Below are 26,303 nucleotides of genomic sequence, written 5' to 3'. Positions count from 1 at the left end.
TATATTTTGATTATTGACAATTAGTGAATTATTAATTATAAAAATCTATTTGATACAAATTAAAAGCACAACAACTTGATGGAAAAGAGAAATAAAAATTTATTTAAATTTTTTAATAGTTCAAGACTTTATAAACATTATTATACCATACTTATTCGTACAAGTATAAACTCAAAAGCCTGAACATGGCTTGAGACCAAGGATTAAGCTGATGGTACAGGGCATAGGCCGCTTGCGAATCCAGCCCAAACAATAGTTTGAGATGCTTAGACGATGCATTTGGATTTGCAAAAGTTAATTTGAACTGCTAATGCTACCAAGCAATTTCAGAGTTTTCCATCAAAGTCATCTTCTTAGTAAAAGCAGCAGTTTTCTTTATCTTTTTTTTTCTTGGGGTTCCTTTTCAACTCAATTTTTTCAGATCAATATTTCAACTCCATTACAATTCCAAAAATAGTGGAAAGTCACTTTAATTCTATCAATCCATATATAGAAATATTAAAAAAAAAAAAAAAGAAAAAGAAACTAATGCTAATGGTTGTTCCTAACAGTTAAGATGCCTTTCTACTATTTGAGAAATATCTAGGGTCTGGAATGCCACTTAAGGCAACCATTAACCTGAAGGGAAAAACTTAAAAAGAGAAGAAGATATAATAACTAAAGAGGTACAATAATCTTTCCCATTTTCAACTACCCTAACCCCGCAATCGTTTTAATAACCACTTTTTTCTTAACCTCTCATCCAATTTCACAAACATCATGGCTCTCTTCTCATCAAAAGAAAGGTACTCACATGCATCGATTATAAGATCGTCATCAAACTCAGGAATAGTCTGCACCATTTGAAATAGTTCATCCAAGCATACTGCCTTGCTTTCTGTCAATGCATCAGCAATCCTACCAATATTTGCTGCCATATCACTCATCATCTCTAACATTGCATCACTAACACGCCTCCTCTTTAATGCCTCCTTGGCATGCGAAGAAGAAGAAGGTCTGGCTCTAGTCTGCTGAGATGAAACTTGCATGTCATCATCAGTATTATCATGGCCCATTTCTTCATCAACCACGACTTGTACTGGGGCTTCCACAGGTTCTTCACTATTTTGAATAGGATTTACAACTCTATCACCTGCTTCAGACCGGTGTCCGACTGCCAGCTCATTGCCAACAATAATATTTAACTCACTGAAATTATCAATACACCGTCCTCGTATGCGGCTTACATCAGGATTTCTCTGGAAAACAGTACAGATCAATTGAGAAGAGTGAAATGAAAGCAACACATGCATATAAAGCATCTCAGCCACAAGAGTTGTTATTAGCCATTCAGAATTCTATATATGTGCATAATAGTTTACAATTTTTCTTCTTTTTTTTTTAAAAGAAGAAACTTTTTGCCAGAAATCATTCAATTTGACATTTCCAAGAAACTGGAAAGTAAAATATCATGATCAACGAGACAGTTGCATGCTAAACTTGAATGGCATGTAAACTTGACTGATCCATAATAGGTTTTAGAAGTACTCTTAAATCAGTTTCATGAACTGTACCTTGATGCACTCTCTCCATTCCGAGTCATTAGCAATAACCATCTTTTGTCCCTCATCCCATTCAAATCCACGTTGAGAGAGGAGTTCTTTCACAAGCCTGTACTGTTTCTTCCAGGTCCTGAGCCTGTTTCCAATATTTTCTGTTGTCAAGTCCAATGAAAACTTTTTGTTTAGAACAGACAGAGCAGCTCTAAATGCCACAGGCTTAAAACTTTTCTGATGCTTATTTCCAAGAGTCACTTGCTGCACCAGCTGTTCTGTCAAGCACCGGTCCATCTCATCTGTCCATAATATGTACTTCCCTTTGTCTTTTGCAACATCACTCTGTCCGTAAAACAACTCCTCAGTATCTGCAGCTTCATTATTCGCAGTCAAACTTACATCATCATTAGAACTATTTAGTGAACTTTCAAGCAGATCATCACAACCAAAGATGGCAAATAGCTCGTAGTAGTTTCTGATGACACGTCCTTGAAAAGACCTAGCATCAGGATTACTCTGCTCCAAAAGAAGAAGGCAGACCAAAATAAAAGAAAAGGCTCAAACGGTATATTATAAAGGGGATCATTATCCAAATTTACCAGAATGTCCTTTACCTTAATATATCGATTCCATGCAGAATCATTTGCAATGACCATATTTTGTGCTTTATCCCATTCAAATTCACTGTGATGCAGAAGCTCTTTCAGAATCTCATACTGTTTCTTCCACGTTTTGAGACGATTCCTTATATGCTCTCTTGTCAAATCAAGCTGAAACCTTTTACTCAAAGCAGATACAGCGGCCTCATAAGCTAGAGGTCTTAATTTGTTGTCTAATTTACTCTTATTCCCAAGTTTGACTTGCTCCACCAGAACCTTGCTGAGGTATTGGTCCATCTCATATGTCCACATCATGTTCTTTGCTTGATCTTTCACCTTGACACCATTCTGCAAAGGGGAGATATCAACACCCTCTGCAACCTCATTGTCGTTGCCAAAGATTATGCACAAGTTATCATAGTTCTCAATAACTCTTCCACGGAATATCCTGGCATCAGGGTGAGCCTGTTAATGAAGCAGGAAACTTAGCCAGATGATAAGGACAATAGATGTTGCACTACAGTAGGAGTAAACAATCCAACTCAATTAAGGCACATTAATTTCTTGTTCAGAGAACATCAGATGGATGCACATGCACAAGCAAACCAATTTACATGCATAAACTCATATGCATGTAAACACCAAGCATGAACATGGGCACAAACTCACAGACACTGCTGGGATGCATGAGTGAGGTAGGAGTAGGACACATTAACATAAAGATATTTTATGTTTATTTCAGTCCATGTTCTGTTAATTTATCATAAAATATAAACATCAAGCACTGCAAAATTTTTGTTTCTTTTTTCAATATCAAAGGTGTAAGGCATTCATACATATGGCATAAATCTTTTATTCTTTGACAGAAATAGTCAAAGTCAAACCTAAGAAAAAAAGGCATAACATAAACTATCCCAAAAATAAAAGGAGACTTTAAATGAGATGAGAAGCCCATTAAAATGTAAGAAAAAAGAAGCTCAACCCAAATGAATAATGTTCTTTGCAATTGCCAGTAAGAAAGGTAGAAATCCAGAAGAAGAGAATAAATTGAACCAGAGGAAGCAGACAGGGGATGTTTCTCAAATGGAAATAAGAAGCTTGTACAACAAGAAATGAAGCCTAATCCAAAGAAAGGCTTATTCCTCTCCTCTAGTGTTAGGGTGCAAAGTGCATTGACCAGAGAAGAGACTCTTTTATTGTGAATGCCATCAAATGGTTTGCTCTTTTTTTCCTCCATTCTTAAAGTGCATTTTTTAGATTAAACTGAACCCAATTCTTTGACAAAAAGACAATTCTTGTCAAATTCTGCGTTGGTTCGCATTGCATTTTACTTGATACTCCAATTTTGTTGTCTCTAGCAGATATTCTGCTTATTCTATACAAAACCAAGATTTGCCATGTGAATGCATATACGTAAAGACAAACATGATTGAAACTGCAGTTTTCCACTATGACACATCATGCTAACATCTAATAAAATAAGAATGGCTACAGCTACAAGCCTAAGTTGAAGAGAGTAAACTATATAAAAGGAAAAATAAGTTTCATTAATGAGTTGGAGGAAAAAGGAAGAACTAGAAAAGAAAATGAATGGAAACAAAGAGAACAAGAGAAATGGTAGAACATGTAATGTCTTTTTTTTTTTTTAATAAGAAAAAGACAAATTGATATGCAGAATATTGTTAGCTTTGAAGTAACTTGCAAGTGTTTTTCAGTCTATTGTACATTCTACAAGCTCAGTTCAAATCCAAGTTAAATTCTTGTTTAACCTAGATTGTTAAGACCATAAGCACAACTGAGATGCTACAGTACTCTACATCCCAATAGAGATTCTACAATAATTTTATGCCCTAAGATTCTACATTAGTTGGATTTCTGAAGACTCTTGGATTGGAGATTAATAGGACTCCAAGATCAAAATCAGAAGTTTAAGAACCATTCTTTTGATTAGGACTATCTGAAACTAAAGCAAATATGTTACAAGCTAAAGAGATTACATTCCACATACTTAAGCGATACTGACTGCTGTTTGGTGAAAGAAATTCTTACTTTTGTGGAAACCACATAGATTTGGTGACTGCCACCAAAAAGGGTTTTGAGAAGAATGTAGTCCTGAACTTTGGCATTTTCTCAAGAAGTGGAAGCTACCAAGAATGAAAAACCACATACTCAGAACCAGCACCACACAATTTTTGTTTTTTTGGTTTTGTTTTCTTTATCATTTCACCAGGTAACAACCCTAGCCATCTTAATCATACTTCAAGCACATGTGACTCATTTTTTATACAATTATTTCAAGTTCTAAAGCAGAACCCAACTGCAGGTATATTAAGAATTCAATGAGGAAGCAAGTAACTTTTAACAACTAAAAAGCAATTCTCATCCACCATTAATAATGAAATACATAACAAAATAGAAAATTTACTAAATTAACATTTGTATTCATAATAACAGTCCGTATAAAATTAATCTGGTGGCTCATTTTCTAGCTACACTGTCCTCACCCCCAAACACCAACACTCCCGCACAAATGCATGCAGGGTAGAAAACATGGCAAAATAGCAGGAAGACAGCACCTGATACTGAAGAAAACTATGGGACAGCAAGACCAGAGTAGGTGTGCACAAATAAAATAAGGATTTCCCTGCAGCAGAAGAGTGATAGTGGCCTTCTGACAAAGTGAACCTGATGACTCTTGTGGTCATTGAGAAACAGCAGATCTCATAAAGAAGAGAGCAGCATACACACTTATTCTCTTAGCAGTTTTGTAGAAAAAGGTAAACAAAATGAAATGCTATCAGAAAAACTTTTTTAACCCGTTATTCTCCTTCATGAAGCATGTTTGACATGGTTTAATTATGTGCTAACTGCTAGTATGGAAATAATGCTACTTAAGAAATAGGTTATAGAAATAGTATGGACATCATTTCCCTTTCCACCCCAAAACTACAATTGATTGTTACTTACATAAAGTAGCAGCGACAATGACATGGCAGCCTTGGTCAGGAAGAACAATATCCTATTAAACTCCTCATGTGAAAGAACAGCTCGAGTCTTGATACGTGATTAACGAACTGTGGTCCATAATTTATATATCAGCCTAAAAACCTCAAATTTACCAATAAATTATTTAAATTCTATAAAAAAAACATTTCTCTAGTTTAATTCTTCTCTCAACTCACTTCTTAACACAGTCTAATGCCCCAGGCCCAAACGCTACTAGCCTAACAACTTTTCAGACCTATACTACATGACCCTCAAAACCTTAAGCTCAAGTTACTAGTAGTGATTGACTTGAACCTTTATTAATGTCTCATCATTTACGTTCATATCCAAGTTTTTTTTCTTTTTTGAAAGGCAGTATTTATTATTCACAAGTGATCTCGCAAGAGGAGACCACAAAAGGCACTTCAGGTATGCCATGCAAAAGAGTCGCAGATTACAAACATTCAGGGGTATCCAAACATTCAGAATGGCATAAAACCATTACACAAGTTGTTTAGAATGTGATCTGAATTAAAGTCAATGACAAAAAAGTAATCATCTTTCCTTCACTCTCTGTTATTTCTCTCCTCACAATCCACAATCTTCATTTTTTTTCCTCATCTAAAGAGTTTTCAAAGGTTGGTAATTTCAAAAATAAAAAAAACCATGTGTATACGCATGTAATTTTTGTCTAGTAAATGAAAAGCCTTTTACAGTGTCATCAACAAGGGTCATTGCAAAAACCATATATTAGGATTTATACACATTTGAAGAAATTAGGCTTTAGAACCTGGAATCAACTGCTAATTAATTTATTAAAAGTTTTAGGCCATTAGAACATCCCAGATAAAATCTTTTCTTTTCCAACTGACATTGCAGCTTTGAAAGAACTCAGTTCCATGTGCTTGTAATAGTCCTAAGGTATCTCATGTGTAAAATTTTTTGTTATACTGGACATACCTTGACATAGTTGGTCCATACTGAGCCATCTGCAATGATCATCTTCCGTGTTTTGTCCCATTTGAAACCAGGATGAGAAAACAGTTGCTTTAAAACGCCATACTGTTTCTTCCAAGTTCTAAGCCTATTCCTAATGTGATCTTTTGTCAATTCAAGCCCAATTTTTTCATTCAAGGTTGAAAGAGCAGCATCATATGCCTCCGGCTGTAAGGTACCATCCAGTTTATACCCCTCCTTCACTTTCTCCACAAGACTCTTACCTAGGTAGTAATCCATTTCAACAGTCCACCTCAAGTTTTTTATGTGGTTGTCATCACTCTGAATGTCAGATGAACTGGCAGTGTCTAGACCATCTATGTTGGCTGCAGATTGCATATGAGTTACTGCACCATTTTCCAAACAGCCTGCTATATCTTGATCATTGCCAATAATAATACATAACTCATAATAATTGTCAATTGTTCTTCCCTGGAACTGCCTAGCATCAGGATGTGCCTGAGAGACACAAAAGACCATCACATTATTCACAGCCAAGTACATAATAGTATTTGCAAAATCCTTGATGTGATATTACGTAACTGCCTCAAAGCGCATGAAAAATACCTTGATGTAATCATTCCATACAGAAGCATCTGCAACAACCATCCTTTGTTTCTCATCCCACTGAAATCCCTTTTGATCAAGAAGCTCCTTTAAGATCCCAAACTGTTTCTTCCATGTTTTTAGCCGATTTCTTAGATGTTCTTCTGTCAAATCAAACCCAAATTTTTTGTTTATAGCAGTTAGGGCGCCTATGTATGCTGCAGGCTTCAAAGCATTGTCGGTCTTGTTACCCTTCTTCACTTGCTCAGCTAGTATCTTGGCAAGGCAAGAGTCCATTTCACTTGACCACTGGAAGTAACTTCCCTTTTCTTGAGCATTGGAACTACACGTCTGATATGACTTGCAATACATTTCTGCAAATTCAAGCATACACAATAACACCATATAACAACATAACCACAATTGACAGGAAACTCAGTAGCAGTATACAACAGGGTTGTAATCAAGCTAAGTTAAGTCAATACAGTACAAAATTCGATCTCTAATATAAACTCAATGCTCGAGCCTGATCAAGTTTGATTTCTCAAACTCAAGCTCAATTCAATTTGGCTTGATTAATTTAAAAATAGATTCATACAATTTATTTATACACATATTATATAGTTGAATATATTTAAGATACTAAAGAATAAAGAAACTTGATTAGACTTGTAAGCACTTGAGCCAAATGTTAAAATACTTGAACTCAGCTCGAACGACTACTAAAGCTCAACTCAGCAGTGACGAGTCATTTATGGCTCGACTCGTTTACACCCCTAGAACTATGGAACACTGACAACATAGTCCACTCCCTCAAGCCATATTTTACATATTTGAATTTTGAATCAAAATAAAAAAAAATGCCATAAATAAGTTGATGGTTTGTAAAATTAAAGGAAAAAACAGATTATTTATTTTCATTATTTCATATTCCCAAATAAATAAATAAACGGATACATACAAAATAAAACTCCCCAACAAACAAGTTAAAGAAAGGGAAAAAATTCAGCAACTGGAATATGCTCTGTAATTAGCAGCGACAAAAATCAAAGGTAAATTCTTGGTTTTCTAAGACCTTCATCCTCCAATTATTACGTCTTTTAGGAGTCGAATTAAATTTTTTTTCCCATTCTTGCAAGTGTAATTAACTCCAAAATGCGAGATTTTCTAACCTCCCTATAAAAATTTAAACTAAATTAAGGAGGAGGGAAAAGAGAAGCGTTGTCGAATGACGTTACCTGCAATTGGTTCAGATGTCTATATCTTCCTCCGCCGCTCCTTTTCACGTCAATGGCGAAATTCTCATATTAAACAAGAATCATTAGTTATTTTCGTTACTTAATAAAATATAGCCGGGTTTTCCTTCCTTCTTTTTTTTTTTTTGTTCACGTCGAAACATACCATTTAATCATTTTTTAAAAACAAAATAGAAAGGAATAATTATGTATTTACTATTTTACCCCATGATTGTAGTTTGAGCAAGAATGCTAGTATTGAAATTTACCGACTAAATAGTCAAAAAAGCCCCTAAATTATATAAAAAAATCAATTAAGCTCTTTTTTTTTGTTGTGTTTAATTAAATCTCTCAACTTTTATTTTAAAACAAATAAGCTACTCTCATTAATGATTGATTAATTTTTTTAGTTATAATTAACACTTTTATACTATATGATTCATCTACCATATAACAAGATAACATGTCATTTTGATTACGTCACTAAATTATTTTAGAGATTAAAAATCAAATAAATCTTTCAAAGAAAGATTAAGCACAAACTGTTTTAATTTAAATTTTAAACCAATAAATTAGAAAATAAAGTAATTAATTTTTTTAATTAATAATATTTAATCTCTCGTCATTTACCAGTTAGTAGTAACATCATCAAAATGACATTTGAACTTGTCATATGGTATGACATGAAATAAAAATGCTAATAGTACCTTGATTAATGAACTTAATCAATGATTAATGAAAAAAGTTTATTTGCTAAAAAATTTTAAAAATTTAATTAAATGTAATAAAGATGTAGAAACTTAATTGACTTTTTAGTATAGTTTAAGAACTTATTTAAATGTTTAGTCAAATTTATATATGCACCAAAAATATTTACTATTTATTCATGTGAATATTTAGATAACAATTCACAAATTAAAGTATTAACTTAATTTAATATTATTAAAATTAGGAAACACCAATAAATATTAATAAAAATTATTGTTAAATATATAACAATAATTACAAAAACAACAACAATATAATAAAACTCTAATGTCCCTAATGTTAAAAAAAAAAAAAACAAAGTTTTGTCGACATTGATTTGGATTCTTATATTATATATTTGTACATATTGTCACATTTATTGCACATGAATATTTGTATTACTATATTCAAATATTTAATTTAATGATCATTGTATTGTTCTCTTATTTAATAAGTCATATTTCTTGATATAAAAAATTTGTTATTAATATTTTCAATATTTTATATGAAACCCACAATTCAACCTAAACAAGTTTTCAACCTTGTGCTAAATACTATGGATTTGTAAGGTATGTGTGCGAAGCACAATATCTTCACGCATACAAGTATTAAAATAATCGAAATCTTATTATGTTATTATTAACATAATGGACTGTATTAAAGTAATGACCATTAATGTACGTAATGGGTCGGGTTAGATGCAACACTAAGACCTTGTAGCCCATTTTTGGATGAGCCTAATCCTACATTCCTTGCGTTTCAAAAATTGTGTCGGCTGGGCTGCACGCAAGCCCGTACAAATTTTTTTATAATAATTCTTTATGAAACTAATTTTTTTTAATAATTTCTTCCTTGAGGAGGTAGAATCCATTCATTTTTATTAATCAGTTTAAAACAAATTAAAATATTTAGATGAGAAATAAATATTTAAAACAACAGAAGAATTATTTTTTTCTTAATAAACAATGAACTATCTATAAAAGTGATTAGTAATGTATTAATACGTGTCAATTATAAAACTCGAAACTTGAATTTCATTCAATTTTTTATTTTAATTTAAATTTATAAAGATTAAATTATTTAAGTTTAATTTAAATAAATTCGTTTATCATCATTTTAAGTACCGGATTCAACATTGTTTGATAATTCAATTTCAATTACAATCACTTTACTAGTACCTTAATTTATTTGGAGGCTTAAGCTTATCTATTTATTTACACAAACGAGTATTTATTATCCAATATAATTTTTTTTTAAATCTTACTTTGTATTTACTATTTGAATTAGAAAACAAATAAAATGATGCGGGAATGAGATAATTTTTTTCGTATCTTTTAAGTTTTATTTATGAAAGTTGGAACTTTTGGCACAATATTAAAATTTTAATATAAATCACTATATTGTTATGTGATGATAGTTTGAATTTGAAAAGATTTGGTGCACCTCTAAATGAAAGGATTAGGAGTGGTTGAATCCAACTAACTTGACATGCAATTATCAATTTACAAATCCAATTTGAATATTTCGACTAAACATTTGGAATAAAAAAATTATTTGATTCAGACAACCCAAAAAAACCTCGAAACAATAATTATAAGAAAAAACAGTCGTCCCCAATAGCAACCTGATCCAAAACCGACAAAATCCGCCAATTGACTCTGGATTCTCTCTTTATTTTGTTTTTTACTATTGATTTTGATAATTGGAGAACAAACAAAAACCCTTAATATATCATATGCCCACGCTTGGCTTTGACTAAGATCCAATCCGATACCATTGCTAATACTGCTAGAGCGATTTAGCCCATTTGAAAGTGATAAATTAATAATAATAATAATAATAATAATAATAATAGCATTATGGATTTCAAGAATAAAATTTTTTAAAGATGTGTTAAAACTGAAGTAAAATGAGGTAAAGTATTTCTGAACCAAATATTGGGATTTGATTTTTTTTAAATCTTAATTAATATTTATGTATATCAAATTTTATAATATAATTAAATAAACAATTAAGGGTTTTTTTTTTTAAAAGGGTGTTATTTTTTTGGACAAGAACATGGAATGAATCTGCTGTCGTTTTGAGTAGAAAACAAAGGAAAAAGCTATTTCGGTGGTTTGGGACCCATTGCTACTTTGTCAACCAGGGAAGCAGTCATCCTCATCCTCGACATTTCCACCGGCCAAGCCTCCCCTGCCTGCCGTTTTATTTTCTTCTTCTTCTTATTTTCTGTGTCTTTAAATTGTTTCAATTTATTTGCTTTGGAAAAAGTGCGGGGGAGGAGTGAGGTAGATAGCATAATGAATATAATAAATAATAATTGATGGATGGATGGGTGGCGTGGGTCCAATTCAGAAGGAGTATTGGGTTTGAAGCATAAGCATCATATTCAACAATTCCCAATTCATTTATCTCCGTAAACAGAAAATATTTATCATTCCCATTTCACCCCATACTTCAACAAGCCTTTTGCCCCTTAAGGTGCGAATTTTCCTTCATTCCACCAAGGACAATGTAGTAAATTAGGTCGATTTTCCCTGTTTTTGTGTTAGATAATTTGCCAGTAATGTTTACATTTTAGTTTTTTACTATCTCATAGCAAAGAGCAAACAAGTTGTTGATATTTAAACACACACAAAATTTATTTAAAAAGACTTTTAATTTTCTATTTTTTACTTATTTACAAAATAACATTTTATAATTAAATGATAATGAGTGTATCAAATATAAATTTTTTTAAAAAATATTTTCCTTTTAATATAACAGTATATGATTAATACAATGGTCTTTACTAAATTGACAAATGATTTTATTTTTAAATAGTAATCTTAAGTTTCAAAAGTGTCAAACAATTGTTAGTAGAAATGATTCTTAATTATTGTAATTAAGTTTATTTTTTATTTGAAATTAATTTTTAATTTTTTTCAACTTAATATGACACCATTTCGAAAAAAGATAATAAAAATTTTGAATGCAAATAACTATTTTTTTTTAATAAAAGTGATTCAATAGAATTAAAAAATTCCTATGCAAATCTGGATAAATCTTAAAATTATTAATTTATAATTGTAATTAAAAATAATAAGCAATAAAAATTATTCAAAATAATAATTTTAAAATATCGTAAATCAAGATATTTATTTCTACCAACAAAAAAATATACATGTATTTTGATTTTATATATTATAAATACTAAGAATTAAATGCATATATATAATATATATTTTACATAAGAAATGAAAAATAAAATTTAATAGGTAATTAAAAGCAAAGAAAGTAAAAGACAGACAATAGACAGGGTCAATTTGAGGATACAGTGAATTAAAAACATTAGATACTGTTGAATTTCTTACCATTTCTTTGACGGAAACAAAAGCTAGACATAAAATAAAAAATAGGAAAGAGAAAGTAGTCAGTCCATGGAGGGAGGCTTTTTCTTTGTCTTCTCGCCTCTTCTCTTCTTTTTGCCTTCCCTTTTCAAAAAGCAGAACAACAACCCCGAAAAAAAAAAAAGAAAAAATTCCTGCATATTCTCTTTATTTTTCCTCTTCAACTATTTGTATTAATTTCTTCAGATAATTCAAAAGCTTTCCTTCCATTTCAACCTAGCTGATCGGACAATCTGATTTCGCTATTCCATTTTTCCCTTTTCTTTCTTCTTTTTCACATATTTTTCATGATCTGTAAGTTCCAATTCTCCCTTTTTTTCCCTTCATTGTTTGCTTTTCCCTTTTTTTTTCTTCTTAAATTAGGGTTTCCTATAACCAAATACTATCTGTTTTTATTTTCTTATGCCCCCTGCTTTGCATGTTTGTCTTGTGGTATTTTATTTGTTTAGATGTTAGAGAATTTTCTGGTAGTTTTCTGATTTTGATCTATATTTCATTTTTTTATTTTTTTGTTCATATTAGCAAAAATTGAGTGAAAACATTATTTTATTTTATTTCTGCTTAGCGTACCTAACTACAAATTATCTGATTTAAATTGGGTTTTTTTTTTTGAGTTAGATGTTTGGCAACTAATTTAGATAATTAATATACCTAATTGAAGTGTTTAGGTTGGTTAATACTGACCCACATTTTGGTTTAAGCTGTTTGCAGGTTTTTTTTTAAATAAATAATTCTTTTATTCTAAGTTAAAATCCTTTTTCAGAACCCGAAAAATAAACCCCCTCTTTTTGGTGATCTGACAGAGTTTAGTTTCAGAACAATGACGAGGGTAAGTCGAGAATTTGGTGGTACTATGCAAAAGGAAGCAGTTCCAGCAGTATCAGCTGATGTAATATTTGCGTCTAGTCGGTTCCCCAATTACAAAATTGGGGCAAATAATCAGATTCTGGATGCCAAAGAAGATCCTAAAGTTTTGTCCATGAAGGAGGTTGTTGCTCGTGAGACCGCGCTGTTGCTGGAGCAACAGAAACGCCTCTCTGTTCGTGACCTTGCTAGTAAATTTGAGAAGGGATTAGCTGCTGCTGCTAAGTTGTCTGAAGAGGTCAAATTCATTTGAAGTTCACTTATTTATGCATTGCGGTTTTTTTAGAAAGATTGCTAAAGACATTTCTTTAAATCCCCTAAAATTAGATTGACTTATTTAGCCTTATGACGAATCCTAGGAATTGAAGATAGTTTGTTACAAACTACTTATAAGTTATAAGTTGGTTTGTATTTTAATTTGATAATAAAAGGTTAGCAGCAGTAGCCCAGTTATGTGAGTAAGTGGCATTCAGATCAATTGAATACTAAATTTTTCATTATGGGTTTTTATCATTTTGTTTATGCATCTTGGAGGAGAATCACTGGATTGAAGAACTAGGTTGGGTCACTGAGTAGTCTGTTCTGCGAATGATTCTTCTATTTTTCTCTGTTGTTTCTCTTCACAGTTGAGAAGCATCATGACTATTATTAATATGTAACCAGTATGGATTGTCATTTAAACAAATTTTAAGCCAGTCATTTATTGGATTCAGGCTAGACTCAGAGAGGCAGCTTCACTGGAGAAACATGTCCTTTTGAAGAAGCTTAGAGATGCCCTGGAATCTTTAAAAGGACGTGTGGCTGGAAGAAACAAGGATGATGTAGAGGAAGCTATTGCCATGGTTAGCGCTCTACATTTTGCTTCTACCATTGAATTTATTACCTATGACAGTGATATGCCAGACCTATTTAGTATAGTTTTGAATGTAAAATGATATTTAAAATGCATTGCTAGGTTTTACTTTAATAAACCTTCTCTATTACTCTTGGTGCATAGAGAACTAATTTTCATGGTGAAGGATGAGGAGAAAATATATGCCGTAACTTTAAGGGCATGATTGCCTATTGTTGCTTCAGTTGGCACTTTTAGGTGCATGGATGTTATTATTGTTGTGTCAATGTTGTTCCATACTGTAATCATTGGTAAAGTGCTAGGGAAGCAGTTTAATTTGCCCTTAAATATGATATGCTGTATAAATCCCTGCCTTCTAGTAAGGAAGGATTTGGTTGTAGAAATAGCATGGCATCTGAATTGTGGTCTTCTGCCTTGTGTAATAATATTGTAAGTCTTACTGATATCATTTATAGCATGGTTAGTTATGAAGCCAACTTTTCTGGGAGAAAACTGTTCATTTTGTTTGAATATATTAGCTTTGAGAATGTCTTTCCCCCAGCTTTGGGGTGGAAAAGAAATGGATAAAGAGAAAACACAAAAGGAAAAAAAATCCTTCAATGATGTTTCTTTTGATCCCTGGGTTATATCTTTTCTCCTTTGCAGTGTTTCATCCAGAATTATCTATTTGGATTCTTGGTTAGTGTATATTGCCTGCTAACTTTCAAGTGAGGCAATAATAACATTTGAATTATGGTTGCTTCCCCAGGTGGAAGCTTTGGCAGTTCAACTGACTCAAAGAGAAGGAGAGTTGATTCAAGAAAAGGCAGAAGTGAAGAAACTAGCAAATTTCCTTAAGCAGGTAATATACCTTATGATTAATGCTGGGTGATGTGTCATCCCTTTTTCTGGATTTCACAATAAGTTTGTTTGGTGATGTATATTTGTAGCATTAATGTATCTGAAAATGCTGAACAATTAAATGCATTATAGGCTATATATACGTGTGGTGCTTCCATAAGTGTGTTTTTGATTTGAGATTTACTGTAATAGCTTGTACATTGTTTTGATTAACATTTAGAAAGTCCGAATGTATTATCATCACTCAGCCAGTGATTTTTTACTGTCTTTCTCCTGAGCTTTTAGAATTTCTTGTTAAGGTACCTTTACGGATTATTTTGGCCGAATAGGAAGGGGGCCTTTTGGTCAGTTATTATTTTTAGTTGTAGAATGCCTTTTTCTTTATTGAAGAAGTGATGTTTTGGCTGGGGTGATGTAGGTTATGTTTTTCTGAAGTTCACTTGTATATTTTGGAATCACAGTATGTGGATATTCTAGTAACTTTTTGAATAAGAAAATAGTTGAGGAACGATTGTCTTTCTTTTTCTAGTCATAGTAAAATTTGATCAATTTAAAAGGGCGGCATTATTTTAGAGTACTTGTTTTGATGACACCTGCCAGAACTTTAATCTTTTTTCTTCTCCTTTTAAATTTGTATATTCACTGATATGATGGTGGAATAAATGCTCAGTTTGCTGCTTTCTTATTATACTGGCCAGACTTTTATTTTCCTTGCCTCCTTTTTCCTAATTATTAAGCCTCATATAGGCAAGGGATGAAAGGACTTGCTTTATTGGTTCTAAAATGTTTATGTTTCTAATATGTAATACCTCACTATCCCTCACTATCCAATCTGTTTTCTAGGGAAGGCTGGGGTTTGATTCTTGTTTTCAGAAACAATTTTTCATTCTCAAAACCTAATGTTTTTCCTATGGTAACAGTTTTAAATAGAATTGTTCTCAGGACACCCCATGTTCTCAAAAATGTTTTTATCTGTTCTCACATACTTTTATTTTAGTTTTTCACTTTAAGTTATTCAAATGTAGCTGTACCTGAGAATAAAGGAACCTAACTAGATCCTGTTTTGTTTCGAAATTTTGTTTTAAGAATGAAAGACAGAAAAGAAAACCAAACATTCACTGACGCTGAGCAACCTGTAGCTTTATAAAAGGAAGGCTACTCTGATAATTTACTGGGAGGAATCTAGCTATGTTGGGCCTGGATCCGTAAATTATTTGCCTGATTAATATTTTTGTTCTTTTTTTCTCTACTTCGAAGCGTAGAGTATACTAATATCTATGTTACTGCTTTACTTTTGCATATTTGTGTCTTTCAAAGGCTTCTGAAGATGCAAAGAAACTTGTTGATGAGGAAAGAGCTTTTGCTCGTGTTGAAATTGAGAGTGCAAGAGCAGCAGTTCAGAGGGTGGAAGAGGCCCTTCAGGAACATGAACAAGTGTCTCGAGCTTCAGGCAAACAGGTGTTTGTTTTTTCCGTATTCTGTTTATTGACTTTCAGAGTTTTGTTATGGGAAATTGCATTGTTGACAATCTACCAGCTAAATGCATCTAGCTTTATATTGATTTTCTCGCTCTCTTTCCACATTGCATTAACTGTGAAAAATAATTAATGCTTAGACATAACTTAATTTTACTATTAATTTTTCTATACAAATTTCATATGTATACTGTTCCTCTGTGAGGCTCTCATGTTCACCATAGCAGTTTCTACTTTCTACATTTTTATTGTGGCAATTTTATCTATATTTTTGTGTTTTTTTCTTTGAGAAAAATTATTTTGCTTGGATTTTAGGACCTGGAAGAATTAATGAAGGAGGTTCAAGAGGCAAGACGGATCAAAATGCTGCACCAACCAAGCAAGGTTTATCTCAGATCTGTGATTGGATTTTTTGTTTTTTGTCATAAGTACAAAAATATTCCTGTAAATTATTTTAAGTCCCTGATAGGCTTATAGCATTGCTGCTGTCTCTATTTTCTTATCCGAGAAAATTGGTTTGTTTTTTACCATAATGCAAGTTGGATGTTTTGGGAATTCATGATCTATTAGCCTGACAAACTCATAATCTTATATAAACTGCTAAGAAGTTAGCATATTTTTGCTCCAATTGTATTTTTAAAGACATACAACAATATTTTTGGAGTAGTTTCACCATTTCATTGGAGGTCAGAATGGTTTACAGGGTTGATGTGATTTCCTGTTCAGTCCCTGTTGCGTAACTCTAATCTTTTGAGGTATATTATAGCTTAAGATTTAAGGCTGTTAATTCTTATTTTTATGAGGGGAAAAATCTATCTGTAAAGATGAAAAGAAATAAATTACAAGTGAAAATAGCACTAAATACAAGATGAAGTTGTTTGTTAGAATGTGCATGGTTGATGCATATCTTTTTTTATCTTTTAAATATAATTCAAATGTGGGCTCGTCTGGGCTATGGTAGTGGGACTTGATTATGTATATTGGAGTCCCACTTTCTAGGGAGAGCAGATTCTCAGGATACCCTTTGGGTCTATATTAATAAAAGTATTAGGTTGAAATGTTGTGTTTTTAAGGTTCCTGTTTGGTCTCTTGCATAGAGTTTTGTAATTGAATGATGGCTTGTTTTGGCTCCAAAATGAATCAACCAATGGATGGGCTCGTTTAATATTGAGGTTGTTTCCACAAAAAGGCAAGTCTTAGCAAGTCTGTTATGTTAATATATGCTTCTGTATCGTCTAAAGTATGTATGCGTTTGCAGCATGACAATTTGCAGTTGAAATAGTAGACGAGTTCAACTTATATCAATTTGCAGGTCATGGACATGGAACATGAACTTCTAGCATTAAGGATTCAACTTGCAGAGAAGTCTAAGCATTCCATACTGCTTCAAAAGGAGGTTTGGCTTTCACCTTTTAGATCTGTAGATTTTATTAATAAGTTTCTTTCAGCCATTCTTGTTGCGATAGCTGAATTAATGTTCATAGATTTTTAGCATCTTCTTGGATTTTCCAAAGATTCTTTGTGCAATGTTGAGCTAATAATTTTTACATTTCTTTTCACTTTCCGTTCAATTTTGCATATTGGTATTTAATTTGTTGTGGGAAGATTGTTTGAAATTGAAAATTTAGCAAAGTCTATGCATTTTTGGGATAATGCATGGATCTGTAATTCTTATCGTTTCAATATATTGAGGGATTCATATGTTTGTGGTTCTGATGCATATTTCAAATGTTTGAACCAATTTTATATAGGGAGTTGCTAAAGGGTGCCCTTAGGGCACCTGTTAAGGAGCTTTAATGCACTACTAATCGCCACCAATTTTCTTGGTCAAAAGGAGAGTTACATGAAGGCTAACCGTTCTCCTTAAAAGCTTTATACCTTTTTTTACTTTCTCCATAATACCCTTAAGCATTTTTTCCTATTTTGTGTCTCTTTCACTTTTCCAGCTTAAAAAGTTAAGCTGCAAAAAGACTGAAATAGCCTTTTTACGCGTTGTGTCTCTTCCCTCTTAAAATGACACACCATTCACATTTTGCTGATTTCTTATTTCTTTGCTCCTTGGATGGTTCATTTACTTTTAGGGTCCGTTTGGTATCAGGGATGTAAAGCACATTCCCTGCAATGTGACTTATTAAATTACATTGCAGTGTTTGTTTTGTAACAGATCACTGCAATGTAAGATTGCAATGCAATCACATTACAGCCAATGGATGTAATGTGATTGCAGTCCAAAACCAATGCAATCACATTACATTGCACTCTGTAATATTCTTAAAGACAATTTTACCCTTCAACTTTATTACCTTATTAAAAATATTTTATAATATTATAATTAAAATAAAATATATAATATAAGAATAAAAATTAAAAAAATAAAATATAAAAATTAATATTTATATATATAGGTAAAACAATAAAATAAAATATATAATATAAAAAATATATTAAAAAATGACATTAAAAATATATTTAAAATATGATATTATATAAAAATTAATAATAAAAATATAAATATATTAAAAATAATATAAAATATTATAATAATAAAATAAAAAAAATATATGACATTAAAAATATATTTAAGAATGATATATATAAAAATTATATAAAAAATATAAATATATAAACTTATATTTTAATAATTAGGGGTAATTTTGACAATTAACATTACATTCCCACTAAAGTACTTATAAACCAAACACTGTAATGTTATCTTCCCTGCATTTTAATCATTATTTTGCTTACATACCAAACACTGTAATGTTATTTTTCCTGTAATCACATTGCTTGCAATCACATTACTTGTAATCACATTGCATTGTAATGTACCAAACGCCACCTTAAAGTGGTCTACCATAACAATGGAAAAAAAATCTCTTCCTTTAATTATCAATTTGATCTTTCTAATTGAGAAACCATGTCTCTTTGTAAAATTTTGATAGAAAACTAAGCTTATTCTTCACTAAGAAAGCATTGGCCAACTAAAGGTTCAAGCTTCATCTCTATTGAATTTCATCAATTTGTCCATTTTCTTCCATTCCTACAGGAAGCTCTAGAGCTTTGTTAGGTGATGATATGACTTCAATAATTTTTGGTGACTTATTTGAATCAAATTCTCTTCATTCAAAATTTTAATGATATTTTTTGTCATTTGAAAATTAATTTAAGTCAAGACTTTTTACTTTTGTACTTTGAGACATTTCTTCATTTATCTGAGATTAACTACCATTAAAAAGGAAGGAAAATTGTTCTAACAATGCTAAACATGTAAAAAGAATTATATAGTAAATTATTCTAACACATAATAACATCCTTGCAAACAACAAATAAAATTATATTTCTAGGAATAGTTATGTTAAACATGTTAAAAAAATGATTCAGAAGATAAAACATAAAATAAAGAGAAAGAGTTACCTTTTAAGCAATTTGGCTTTCTTTAAAAATCATATTCACCGAATATGTAATGCCAATAACATTTGGAGAAGAAGCAGGTAAGATGGAATATACACAAAGGTCTGAATGCTGTGTACTGTACTAAAGTATATAGAGGCTATATGAGTATCTCCGTCTTTGCTACTGGCTCTTTGGAGTGTCTTTCTGGGAGGGAGGTATATGCGTGAAAAGTCTATTTCACTCTTTTTGCAGCTTAGCTTTTATGGCTGGAAAAGTGGAAGAGATATAAACAATAGGAAATGATGCTGAAGGGTATCATGGAGAATTTTCCTTAGCTTTACATGTTTAACATTGTTAGAATAATTTTTTCTTCTTTCCTAATGGTAGTTCAATCTCGAATGAAGGAGAAATGCCTCAAGTTCAGAAGGAAAAAGCTTTGACTCTAAATGAATTTCCCAATGATGAAACATATTTTGAAAATTTTGAATGAAGAGAATTTGATTTGAATGAGTCTTCAAAAATTATTGAAGTCACATAATCACTTAATGAAGCTCTGGATATTCCTATAGGAATATAAGAAAATAGACAAATTGATTAAAATTTAATAGAGATCGAGCTTGAAGGAATATGAGAAAATGGACAAATTGATTAAAATTTAATAGAGATCGAGCTTGAACCTTTTGTTGGCCAATGCTTTCTTAGTGAATAGGACGCTTTTATTTTCTACCAAAATTATGCAGAAAGACAGTTTCACAATTGGAAAAGATTGAATTGATAAAAAAAACATGAAGTTAAAAAAGAGATTGTTTTTGCTATCGTTTCTGAAAACCATCTTTGAAAGTAATTGAACTATCCAAGAAGCAAAGAAATAGGAAATCAGCAAAATGTGAATGGGCATGCCTTTTTGGGAGGGAAGGGACGCAATGCTTGAAAAGGCTATTTCAGTCCTTCTGCAGCGTAGCTTTTTTGGCTAGAAAAGTGGAAGACACAAAAATAGAAAGAGATGCTTAAGGGAATTATGGAGAAAGTAAGAAAAGGTAATAAGTCTTTAAGAAGAATGATTAGCTTTCATTCAATTTCTTTTACCAAGAAAATTGGTGGTAGTTGGTAGTGCATTAAAGCTCCTTAGGGCACCCGTTAGCAAAACTCTTTTATTTATTTCGTTTCAAATACACAAGCAGAAATAGTACATACCGAGTGCCATTTCATTTTCTAGTTTGCAGTGGTATACTGGTATTCTTTCTGAAGGATTTTCAATTTAACTGCTCTGATATTTTCTTCTCATAGGCATTTGTGTGGACATGCACTGCTGCATATTAATATAGTTCTATTGTTTGTGTTGATCAGTGACTTCTTTAACCTTTTTCTTTCCTTAACTGATTTTTGCAGCTAGCAAGAAGCAAGAGAGTCGAGGAAAATTTGTCTCATTTATATGAATTAGATGGTGCTGAAACTTTGGGTTCATATTTGCGGATTAAACCTTGCTCTGATTTTGCTCCGGAACTTTCGGGCTGTTCAATTCAGTGGTATCGTATTTCATCTGAAGGTGGAAAAAAGGAGCTTATATCAGGTAAGATAGGCATTGATTCTATCCTCTTTATGTTTAAGATTAGTTGGTGGTTGGCAAACCGGGTGATGTAAGAAAATATTAATGTCATAACACACAGATTAGCATCTGTTTTTGCTTTCTTATGCTGATTCTTTTTAGTTAATATGTTTAAATCATGATTGTCCCCATCAAGCAGTATTTCATTATTTGTCAGCCCATTGTTGTTTAACACTTGCTTTGCCTTAAAGCTAAACATCATTGTGGCTGTAGATAAATAAATTTTGTTAGTTTGTTTAATTAAGGTTGGAGGTTAAGTATGCAAAATGTTTATTACCCATGTTCAAGTATCCCATTAAGTTGTCTGAAATGCAAATGTTATCAAATGGAATAGCATGTTAATTTATGAGGTTAAGCATGCAAAATGTGTATTACCCATGTTCAAGTATCCCATTAAGTGGTCTGAAATGCAAATATTATTAAATGGGATAGCATGTTAATTTATGATATTGAAAATTTAATAGTTTGTCATACTCAAATCAATTGAATTGGTCCCCCTAATACGGGAACTGTGAACTTTCAAAGATTATGCTTACATTGTCCATTCAGCCCATGGATTCTATATATTTATGGTAAACACAATTTAATATGTGTGTGTGTGTGTTTTCCTGGCAGGCAATATTGAATTTTACTTTTTTTTTTCTTTGTTTTAAAGTTAAAACAGAAGTTAGCTATGATCTCTAATTCTGTGCTAGTTTTTAGATCAAATCATTTAGGCACTGGGTTTCTATTGCTTAATAAATTTAGTTAGATTTAATTCAGGGCTAGATCATTTCTGCCTTTTAGAGTTTAGGATTAGGATGGCTGTATAGAGAATTTGATTAAAAAGTCATTGTTTAGACATTATCTATGTTCATGTGATGTTTGATTGATATTTGCATTAATGACTTAGCATTCATATATACTTCTCACATAAATGAGTCTTGTGAAAACGATTGTATATTTAAAAAGGATTTTATAATGTGGCTGTTTTGGAACAGCTTAGGATCCGTTTTTTATGAAAGTTCTGAATCTTCAGCTTGAAGTTTGCCAAGCTTTTCCAATGCCTTTAACTCCATAACTAGTTAGATGCTAGAAAAGAAGCGCACTTAAAGTGTTGTTAGATCAGCATGTTAGTGATCTGAGACCCATAGAAATTTTTGGGCTTTTGACCTTGTTTTTCCATTGAATAATTGTAGTTTGAGCTCTTATCTGAAGATTTGTTTCTAAGTAAACCACCTTAAGAGGTCCATACTTGGCATAAACATGTGTAGTAAAAGTATCACAGAACATTTAAGTTGAAATATTTTAGGAATGTGGTTTGATAATTTAAGAAGAGAGAAGCAGCATTGCAGGGTTTGCTTATTCTCTTTTTCCTGGAATATTTGAACGAACTCAGCTAAACTTGGTATAAGTGGCATGTTTTAGAGGTAAGCAGACTAGACAGTTGAACATATGGGATTCATTATACTGAAACAGTGTGTTAACTGATTACTACAGTACAGCCAATTATAGGAGAAAGAAACTATGGTATGGATGAATTGAGTTATAAGTTAAAGACAATGTTACTTGGCATTGATGAAGTAGACACACTTCTTTTTCTCTGGGATACTTTCTTTGGCAGGCTAGTTTTGGTTAAAAGTAGTTGTTTGTAACCAAAAAAGAAAAAGCTACTAGGAAATGAAATAAGCATTATTCAGATCAAGATGCTAATACTTGACTCTTGTGAGCAACAAAATATTCTCTTTCCTTTTGGGATCTGATTTTGTTCATCTACCTTGGTTTTTCCAGGTGCTAGCAAATCAGTTTATGCTCCAGAGCCTTTTGATGTTGGTCGAATTCTGCAGGCTGAGATTGTTTATGATGGCCAGAAAATCATTTTGAAAACTACTGGTGCTATTGATCCAGGTTTGCTATGCTGATGTTTTTATGCCTATTTGTTATTTACTTATGAATTTTTGAAATTTCTATTTCTCATTATTTATTGAAATTTTATAACCTTTGTTTTTTCGTTTGTGAGAGCAGCTGCTGGTTTGGGAAACTATGTGGAGGCACTTGTGCGGAAACATGATGTTGAATTCAATGTATGTTGTCCTACGTCCAAAAATTCACCCATATATGTCTAATTGAACATTTTTATGTTTGGTAAAATTTAAAAGAACTTCCTTTATAATTCAGAGCAGAGAATACTAAGTTTCCACTGTGAAGTGACTTTTCTTTGTAATTAAGGTGTGATGCGATTTCGATCTCAGTAAGGGTGGTTGCTTAGGGAAATGATTTCTTCTCTGTTTATTTTCTTGATCTGGATGTTGCAATGTTCTATGAATAGTCTCTTCTCTTGTTGCTGCACGTTAGGCCATTGAAGATCTTAAATTTTTCCCTTATCCTTGCTAGAATCTTAACAATACGTGTACCAAGCAGAACTTCCTGTTAGCATTTTTCTGATGCAAGTGTTTGTTGCTTGGTTACCCATAAACTTGCTTGCTGTTACCCTGCTGCTCATTGACCAAATGGGCACTACAATCTTGCTAGCAGTCGTCTCATACATGTCTGACAGCATCTGGTTTTGGTCAAAAAGTTAAATGCTGAATAGGTTTTAAAGCTGTGCAGGACATGTTTGATTGACTTTCGTCCCATGAATGTTTTACTGGTTTGAGATGCAGTTGGAAACATTGAGAAAATATTGTATCTGCTACTTATTTCTTTGTTTTGGCTTCTAATATATCCCTGTGCACATGGATGGCTAATAAGTTTCTAGTATCTTCTGTAAAGATTTTAACCACTTATTTCTTTTTATTGGCTTCTAATATTATATCATTACTACTATTATTTTATAGGTGGTTGTTACCCAGATGAATGGTGCAGATCATCCATCAGAATCTATTCATATACTACATGTGGGAAAGATGAGGATGAAACTTTGCAAAGGAAAGACGACAATTGCTAAAGAATACTATTCCACTGTAATGCAGGTATTAGGGCATGTAACTTTTCTCATTAATGAAAAGTGCTTTGATGTTTTCTAATGGTAAAAGGGGGAAAAGAGGAATTTTTGTGGTTTTTGACTAGTTTTGCGTATATCCTGCACATTTTTCCTTTTTGGCATTTCTTTTATCTGATATTGTTTTAGAAGAATTTGTACATACTAAGCACTGAAAGAAAGAAAGGGAAAGGGTATAGAATGAGGTTTGCATGCGAACATGTGGATAATGCTCTCTCTCATAGTTCTAAGAATCACACATTTATACAAATAATAACAGATTGATATTGAACATGATATTTCTGATATATTCAATGAGTTTACTGTCTTGGGTTGGTTTGTTTCTTATACTTTGTGATTATGGTTTAGCTGTGTGGAGTTAGAGGGGGTGGAAATGCTGCTGCCCAGGCATTGTTTTGGCAAGCAAAGAAAGGGCTTTCAGTTGTATTAGCATTTGAATCAGAGAGAGAAAGAAATGCAGCCATTATGCTTGCCAGGAGATTTGCTTTTGACTGCAATGTAAGTGTTTGTCCAAATTCTGCTTGGATGCCCAATGTATATGAGCAGAAACCTTGGAAGTTTTCTCTTCTTTCACTGTTTTTCACTCTGTTGAATGATTTTGTTATTCTTTTTTTTTTCCTGCAAATGCCAGATCATACTTTCCGGCCCAGACGACAGAGCTTCTTTAGAGAACTAATAGAACTCCTTAGGATTCTGTTTTGCTAATTGTAATTATGTTGAGTTGTTATCATATATCATGTATCATAAGTTTGTAATAGTAGGACACGACATTGTTTGATTCTGTATTGGGTTTCCAATTCCACCAATTTTTTTTTTTGGTTAGTTTGCCTTTCACTTTCCATTATCCTGTCCAACTCCACCAAGGCATTGTTTTTTGTCTGCCTTTTGTAATAATGTAACATATTCAGACATATTTGGAGGATTTCGGGAGCTGTCTTATATTTGTTGAATGGTTTATGCATAGCGACAGATGTGTGAGTGATGATTTTGTAATTTGATCTAAGCCAATCAACTCGGTGTTTCTTTGAAATTTTCCGAAAGAGTTTATTCCCTTCTTCGTATTTGCCATTGGTATCATGCAAACTCATTCTGGGTGTTGGTAGTCATAAAATATTTGTAGGCCTGCTCCTCTTGATGTTGCACTATTATGATTTTATGTTAGGAACCATGTATTTGTGCCAATCCTAAGCATCATATTCATTAAGGAATATAAAGAATAACCTTGCAAAGAAGGTAGCATTCGAGCATTTGGTTTATTGATAAGTAAGATTTGAATTTTTTCTCTTTTGAGTATTAAAAAAAAAAATTTCCTTGAGAACAAGATGAAGATTTACTCAACCCAAATTCATAAAACAACACCCCCTCAAAAAACAAAGCAACACCAAAAATGAAGTTAGATGAGATTCCTCCTAGTTTGTCAGTCAAAACACGTTAAGTATGCATATATAATACTGCAACCGCTCCAGCGCTTATACTTATTGGACTTGTACTATCAAATTGAAAAGTGGAGTCGGAATCATTTAGTTTAAATTAAGGTTGTCAGATTAGTTGTAATAATCTTGACGTGCGCTTCATCCAAGTATTATCTGGGAATATAATACGCATGCAATGGGTCTCAATGTCACACATTGATGGGGTAAATGGTGTTGAAGAATCGACTGTCTTGAAAACTATGATACGAAAGATTTATATAGAGAGAGTGAAAAGTTGTTTCGATAAAGATATGTCAATTCATAAAAAATATTCAAGGCAAAAGCTGTTCGGCTCTTTCGAAAGCCATGTCTAATCCAAATCTTTTGTGTCTCTTTCTGCAAATATGTGCGAAAGATTACAGCCTTTGACCAATTATGGTTATGGCTTGAGCTTTTAATTATCAAATATTGGGCCATACTCTTTATCTTTGTTTGCATAGACTATCGCAATTAATTAATTAGTATTTTTAACACACCTGAGTGTTCTGAACATTAAGCTAATCATTTTACACCCATTGCCATTTGATTAGTTGCAGGTAGAAGTGGACCCTACTATTTGAAGCATTACCATTTTTCCTAATGCTGATTTATTATAATAATGAACTTCCATTAGCTGGAGCTGTTCTTGTACATTTTTTGTTCGGTAAATAGCAAACACTTTGAACACGTGGATGACTATGGCGATGCCGTCCTAGCCAAATTTTTATTACACAAAGGCTGAAACACATGGAGGCGGCCGAAAGAGTTAGGCAAACTGGCGGAAGAAGTCATAAATGTGCTTGTTTATG

General features: G+C 32.3%; 2 protein-coding genes across 3 annotated transcripts; one reads left to right on the top strand and one right to left on the bottom strand.

The window, feature by feature from the left end:
* Positions 1–380: 380 nt before the first annotated feature.
* On the bottom strand, positions 381–8,036 carry LOC110412755 (uncharacterized). Its single transcript, XM_021423371.2, has 6 exons — positions 7,900–8,036; positions 6,683–7,035; positions 6,080–6,574; positions 2,150–2,599; positions 1,554–2,051; positions 381–1,238 (listed from the first exon to the last, which is right to left on the bottom strand). The coding sequence occupies exons 2-6, from the start codon at positions 7,031–7,033 to the stop codon at positions 696–698; spliced, it is 2,337 nt and encodes a 778-aa protein (XP_021279046.1). The 5' UTR covers positions 7,034–7,035; positions 7,900–8,036; the 3' UTR covers positions 381–695.
* A 4,003-nt stretch (positions 8,037–12,039) lies between these two features.
* Positions 12,040–24,982, top strand: SCAB1 (plectin-like protein). Of its 2 annotated transcripts, none has more exons than XM_021422493.2 (13): positions 12,040–12,326; positions 12,849–13,134; positions 13,610–13,738; positions 14,498–14,590; positions 15,907–16,047; positions 16,380–16,448; positions 17,377–17,460; positions 20,847–21,027; positions 22,834–22,950; positions 23,068–23,126; positions 23,880–24,014; positions 24,392–24,541; positions 24,675–24,982. In XM_021422493.2, exons 2-13 carry the CDS (start codon positions 12,853–12,855, stop codon positions 24,717–24,719), a joined length of 1,485 nt encoding a protein of 494 aa, XP_021278168.1. In that variant the 5' UTR covers positions 12,040–12,326; positions 12,849–12,852; the 3' UTR covers positions 24,720–24,982. The 2 variants fall into 2 exon arrangements, with proteins under 2 accessions (XP_021278168.1, XP_021278167.1); XM_021422492.2 differs by having other exon boundaries at positions 12,836–13,134.
* Positions 24,983–26,303: the final 1,321 nt, after the last annotated feature.

Source organism: Theobroma umbraticum, unplaced genomic scaffold (genome assembly GCF_002168275.2).
Source record: "Theobroma umbraticum cultivar Fairchild unplaced genomic scaffold, ASM216827v3 scaffold_95.0, whole genome shotgun sequence".
In the NCBI taxonomy this organism is placed as follows: Eukaryota; Viridiplantae; Streptophyta; class Magnoliopsida; order Malvales; family Malvaceae; genus Theobroma; species Theobroma umbraticum.
The sequence above is the reverse complement of the archived record's forward strand: the minus strand, read 5'-3'. Positions and strand labels throughout refer to the sequence as shown.